The sequence below is a fragment of the Bubalus kerabau genome, chromosome 12 (assembly GCF_029407905.1).
Source record: "Bubalus kerabau isolate K-KA32 ecotype Philippines breed swamp buffalo chromosome 12, PCC_UOA_SB_1v2, whole genome shotgun sequence".
NCBI classification, from domain to species: Eukaryota; Metazoa; Chordata; class Mammalia; order Artiodactyla; family Bovidae; genus Bubalus; species Bubalus kerabau.
In genome coordinates, this window is record NC_073635.1 from 90,864,102 (window position 1) to 90,870,101 (window position 6,000).

The 6,000-nt window shown below is 65.7% G+C and overlaps 1 protein-coding gene across 1 annotated transcript in view; it reads right to left on the bottom strand.

Annotated features, from left to right (window-relative positions):
• The window catches only part of GAS6 (growth arrest specific 6), a 28,168-nt gene extending 22,681 nt beyond the window's left edge, over nucleotides 1-5,487 (bottom strand). Inside the window, exons 1-2 of the mRNA XM_055543084.1 lie at nucleotides 5,224-5,487; nucleotides 4,867-5,033 (exon numbers count right to left, since the gene is read on the bottom strand). Coding sequence (XP_055399059.1) covers nucleotides 4,867-5,033; nucleotides 5,224-5,296 — 240 coding nt within the window. The 5' untranslated portion in view covers nucleotides 5,297-5,487. The remainder of the gene's footprint in view (nucleotides 1-4,866; nucleotides 5,034-5,223) is intronic.
• Between the last annotated feature and the right edge of the window lie 513 nt (nucleotides 5,488-6,000).

Sequence of the window (6,000 nt, forward strand, 5' to 3'; positions counted from 1 at the left end):
GCCTCCACCAGGAGCCCACGGAGCAGAAGGGCAGGGCAGGAGCCAGCAGGGATGGCTGGGCAGGGGTGAGGCCTCGTGGTCTCAGGAGCTGGGCGCGGGCACAAAGCGTGAGGGCTTGGGGTCATCCCACAGCCAACGCCTCCTTAAGAATTACCCCAGCGGGACGACCTGCGCTCCCAGGGCCGCAGCTTCAGGCACGCGCACGGGGGCTGCAGGGATCACTGGACTGAATCACCACCACAGCGCCAGGGGCCCCGATATCTACACTAACTCTCAAGCCACACCAAAGTCTGCAGCCCAGAAACAGCTCCGACCTCTGAGCCCAGCAGACACAGCGCATCCCACACGCACGGGCAGAGCTGGAGTAAAGCAACAGCCCCGCTGGGTGCACAGCGTCCCAGCCCCGCCACTCGGCACCTCAGGAACCAGGCTGTGAGCATCAGCTCCTTAAAGGGCATTTTCTCCCTAAGTCCCACAGGCAGACCTGCGGTGTCCTTCAGAACATCTTTTGTTTTTCCACAGACGCTGAGCCCATGGGCGCGGACGACGCATCATTTAGGGGCCTGTCCTGTCATTAGGCCGCAGGGCCCAGCTCCGAACTGGGCTGACCCCCCCGGGAGTAGCATGTATGAGGGCTCAGGGGCAGCAAACGGGGGCCAGACAGAGCTGTCCCTCCCCCAAGGCCGTCGGGGGAGAGGCTGGCCCATGTGGGGGCCCTGCGTGCCACCCGTCTAACCAGCAGTCTGCAGGCCTCTGGGTCGTGCGGAGTCAACTCCGGAGAAAATGCATCAGGCCAGACAACTCAGAGAACCCGCCCCTGCTGGCTTCCAGTGGGGGAAGCCTGGGAGGGACTGGGCCCTGGGGGACGCCTGGCTGCAGTGAGCAGGGGGTTTCCTGGACAGACAGGAGCTGGGGCTGAGTCTGCACCGGTGGGGCCTGGTCCCATCCTTGACGGAGCCTCAGGGGGCAGAGGGAAGTGTGCCTGAGCATCTGAGTGAGTGAATGTTAGGGAGATGCTGTCACGGTGGGGTGGGGCGTGGGGGGCAGGTGGGCCTCGGCTGTCCTGGAGGTCACTGGGGGTGACAAGGACCCCATTTCTGTGCCCCTGAGACCCCTCAGGCCACTGCAACAAGGGGAGACTTGAGGAAGGGGTTGTCCCCTCCCTAGGGGTGTCCCCCTACAAGCATCACTGTCTGCAGACGTGTGAGCGCTGAGTCTGCGGACCTGTGAGCACCGAGTCTGCGGACCTGTGAGGACCGAGTCTGTGGACGTGTGAGCATCACTGTCTGTGGACGTGTGAGCACCGAGTCTGTGACCTGTGAGGACTGAGTCTGCGATGTGTGAGCACCACTGTCTGCGGACGTGTGAGCACTGAGTCTGTGGACCTGTGAGGACTGAGTCTGCGACATGTGAGCACTGAGTCTGTGGACCTGTGAGCACCGAGTCTGCGACGTGTGAGCATCACTGTCTGTATCTCAAACAAACGAGGGCTGGAGGACCAAGACCTTGGAGCCCCCTCCGACCTGCAGGCCTCAGGTGGCCCCTGTGCTGGGAGGTGGCGAACCGGGCCTGGGCCGTGGGTCAGGCTGGGTGAGTCTTTCATCCAGAATCCTTTCCTGAAGCCAAGGGCACTGGTACGGGCTCTGGTGCCCGCTTGCATTGAAGGACCTAAATAGGAAGGTGACTGCCGGGCTGGTGAGCTTTCGGGAGAACTCGGGGAGGCCAGCAGGGCGCCCAGCACCCAGAGTCCTCTGAACAAGACCCCAGGAGGAGGACAGTGCTGGGAAGACACAGTAACAAGAGAGGAAAACAAGATAAGAAGGGAGTCTAATCACAGGGCTCCAGGGGAGGGCAGGGTGGAACACTCTTGAGGCTGGAAGAATGTGGAGGAGACTATTCGTGCCTGGAGGGAAGCCTGGGAAGCACTGGACGCATCAGGAAGGCCCCAGGCGCCTTCCTCTCCAGGGCTCCACAGCCCCTGGAATCAGGAAGGTGCCCACAGCTACCTGCTCAGAGGAGGGGCCCATCCACAGACAGGAAGGCGGCCCAGGGTGGAACAATCTGCCCGGGCAGGAAGCACCCAGAACACACCCAGCACAGAGGGCACCGCCTCCAGGGATTCCAGGGCAGGCACGTGGCCCAGAGAGCCGGCTCCAGGTGCCGGAGCCCCCACCCAGCCCGGGCACAGGGCGGCCACCCCCACCTTCTGCCCCACCCGCAGCCCTGGAGACACGGGACATGCTGCCCCTCTGCCAGAAGCAAAGGGCCCGTGGGAAACGCTCATGCAGGCGTGTGTGGCTGCGACGGGGCAGCCGCACGGAGGAAGTCCTGCCGTGGCTGGCGGGTGAGGACAGGCTGTCCCGGCAGCGGCCCCTTGATCTGGCAGCGCTCTCAGCCCAGAGGCCGCGGCCTCCCCGTCACACGTTGGGATGCACGGGGCTCCTGCGACTTCCTGAACTAAGGCCAGGGCCTCGTCGGGGTCACACCCACACACGATCACAAAGAGCCAGGAATCTGAGGGCAAGGAAGTGATGCTTCTCAGGAGAGCCCAGACTCTCAGGAGCCGGGGGCCCATGGGTGAGGTCACAGGACCGCCTCACCCAACGCGCTGCTTTTCCAAAGGTTTATTAGCAGTGAGTTGTGTTTGCAGGGTCTCCCCCAGTCCTGGAATCCAGAACCTCCTCAAAGTGAGGGAAAAGATGGCGTGGACGCCTGGAGGGGCATCTGGTCGACCAGAGCAGAATTGGACACGAGGAAGTCCCCTAAGCACCAGCCCCAACCCCCGACCCGACCCGAACTGGCTCCTCCAGAAGCCACCGCCCCTCGGTGAACGCAGAAGGAGCCGGTCCGCCCGGGAAGCTGGTAATAAAGGGAAAGGTGTGACTGTGATTCGAGGATGGGTCAGGAAGCAGGACAGGATTCTGAAAACTCACACGCGGCTTTGATGTGCAAGGAGCCCACGCGTTCCTGATGGGGTGGATGGGGCGGGTGTGGGAGGCAACCCCCCGGGAAGGGAGGGCAGGGCGCCAGGGGGTGCAAGGCCCCGTGTTAAAGTCGCTGCTGTGAGCACCGCTGTCCTTGCCCTCGTTTCATCCACTGCAGACAAGGTTCTAGAGGAGGGCATGGCCGCCCACTCCAGTGTTCTTGCCTGGAGACTCCTATGGACAGAGGAGCCTGGTGGGCTACAGTCCACGGGATCACACAGAGTCAGACAAGACTGAGCGACTAAGCACAGACAGGGTTATCACAAACCTAAGAACAGCTGCAGTGGGGCGGGGTAGGCTCTGGGAAGGGTGCGCGGAGACCAGTGTGCAGTGTGTCCAGCCCAAGGCCTCTCTGTCCTGCAGGAGCAGGGCCTGGGCGGGGCGGGGCTGGTGCAGGCGGCGGCCTCACTGCCCTCAAGCCTGGTCACCTGCAAGCCCCATCCCCTGCTCTGTGGCAGCCAGTGTTCCAGGCTGGGCCTGGGACTGGTAGGAACACACTTATCACACACCCCGCAGCCGGGCAGCAACCCAGGCAGCCAGCACACAGCCTGTGTGGGACCTTCAGAAACGCTCCGCGGAGCAAGCTCCCTGGGGCCAGCAGGACTCATCATCATCAAAGAGACGGGAGGACAGGCAGAAGAGATGGGGCGGGGCAGAGCTGCTGCTCACAGCGGGTTAACGCGCACGGCTGCGGACACCGAGAGTCACCGGTCACAGCTCAGCCACCGCAGCTGCGGGCTGTGCCAAGGCCAAGGAAGGGCACAGCTCGGTCGTCGCCATCAAGCTTGTTTCACATAGGGGACCACAGGGTGGGTCAAGCCAGCCAGTCAGAAACGCGAGTCACGTAAAAGCCTGCATCCTTCACACTCATTTGTTCACTGCACAAGACGCTTATTCCACCCCAGAAGAATTCTTTAAAAGAACTATTCCAGTAGAACCAAAACCAGCTGTGAAATCATCCTGACCTCAGGGTGTGGAGCGAGGCAGGGTGAGCCCACCCCTCTATCAGCCCTGCTTCCCCGCGGGGGGCTTCCGGGCACACACCCCAGCCTCTGCCCCACCTAAGATGGCACAGTGCACCCAGGGCCACTCCCCGAGGCCGGCTGCCTGTCGCCCCACATTCTTCACGACGTTATTAATAGAAACTTGTCCTGAGCCAGCACCTTAGGCTCCTGCAGTCTCCGCGGTTCCCAGGGCGCACCTTGTGGCCGCCTGGCCCGCCCTCCCGCGTGTGCCAGCCCTGCTCCGTCCTCCCAGTCCTCCCAGCCTGGGACCTGCTGCCTTCCGGCTCGTCCAGCCCTCCGTCTTTGAAGCTAAGGCTCCCGCCTCTAGACAGGGATCTGTGGACAGCCCCACCCCCACCTCTAATCTGGCCAAGGGGGCAGGGAGGCAGGAAACTGTTCCGGCTCTCCAACCATTTATTTCGTTTACGTTTTAAGCCGGACCCTACTGCTTTCTGGTTGAGCTGTCAGAGTTGCAGTTTCCTTCAAGGCGGCTGCCTTCCGAGGCCTGCCGCGGGAAGTGGCTGCGGGCGTCCACAGGACCCCCCGCGGGCATCGGCCGCCGCTCCTCCGCTGGAGGGGCACCTGGCATCACCGGGAGAACAGGGGCTCGAAAGGAGGAGGCCTGAGGGTGGCCGGGGCGGCACACAGCACCCTGCCCTTCCGCCACCGCTGCCCGCCTCCCTGTATAAGGGTCGGTGTGTCCGCAGAAAGGTTTGCCGCAGACCCCCGGCTCCCGCCCGTGCGCGCGCGGACCGGGGTCCCCCGAAGGGTGGTGCCGCGGGAGCGGGGGTCGAGGGGACCCGCCTGCCCCGACGCTCCGCTCGCCGCCCCAAGGCTCCGGGTGCACGCCTCGCCGCCCCGCGCGGCCCCGCGCTCACCGTCTCGGGGTCGTTCTCGAACACCTCGCGGGCCTCCTCCCGGCTGCACAGCTCCTCCACGCACTCCCTCTCCAGGTGGCCCTGCTTGGCCTCCTCGAAGACCTGGTAGGCGCGGCGCTGCCTGGGCCTCAGGAACTGCGCCGCCTCGCGCGCCCGCAGCATCACGGCTTCCCGGGCGGGCGGGAGGAGCGGGGAGAGAGCGGAGAGGCGCCGTCAGCGCGGCGGCGCCGGGGCCGGGGCGCGCGGGGCCGCGGGGCGCGCGGGGTGCCGCGCCGAGGCGCCCCTCGCCCTCCGGGGGGGCGGGGTGCTGGGGGGGCTCCCGGCCCGGCGCGCCCCGCGGCCCCGCGCGGTACTCACTGTGCGCCGACTCGGAGGCCAGCAGGAGCAGCAGCAGCGCGGTGCCCAGGGCGGCGGCGGGTCCGGGCGGCATGGCGGGGCGGGGCGGGGCGGGTCGGGGCCGGGGCCGAGGGCCAGCACTGGAACCGGGGCCGGGGGCCGGGCGCGCGCGGTCAGAGCGCCCGGGGGGCCGTGGCGAGGCGCGGGCGCCGAGGGGCAGTGGCTCTGGTCATCCTGTGCGGGCGGCTCTGAAGGTCACATCCCGGCGGCGGCACCGCGGCGCTCGCGCGGGGCTGGGCGGGGGCGGCGGCGGGGGCGGGGCGCGCGGCAGGACCGGCCTCGGGGCCGCGCGGGGCGGGCGGGGCGCGCCTGCCTCTCCGCCGCCGGGCCGAGCCGGTTTTCTCAGGAAGATCAAAGCCCAGAGGGGCAGCGGGTCTTCGGGACGAAGGCGGGGAGTCCCCTCTTCCCCCGCCCCCGCGCCCGCGAGCTTCTTCCCAGTCGCGGGTTAAGTTTATGTAACCGGGCGGTGCGAACGCGGAGAGGAGGTCACGCGAGTCCAGCCTGTCAGGTACAGACGTACATTTACCAGCCTCCAACCTCTTTCCACCCCGTTCCCCGACCGCGCCCCAGATCTCCGCGTCCTTTCTGAAGACTTCATTCCGAGGCGCGTATTCTCAAGACTATGTACCCACCAAAGGAGAGACAAACTGAAGGCAAAGCGAGCCCCACTGGGGTCCAGGGAGCGAGATTAGATGGTGTCCTTCTGTAGTTTCTGTTTTTACGGTGATGACGTTGGAA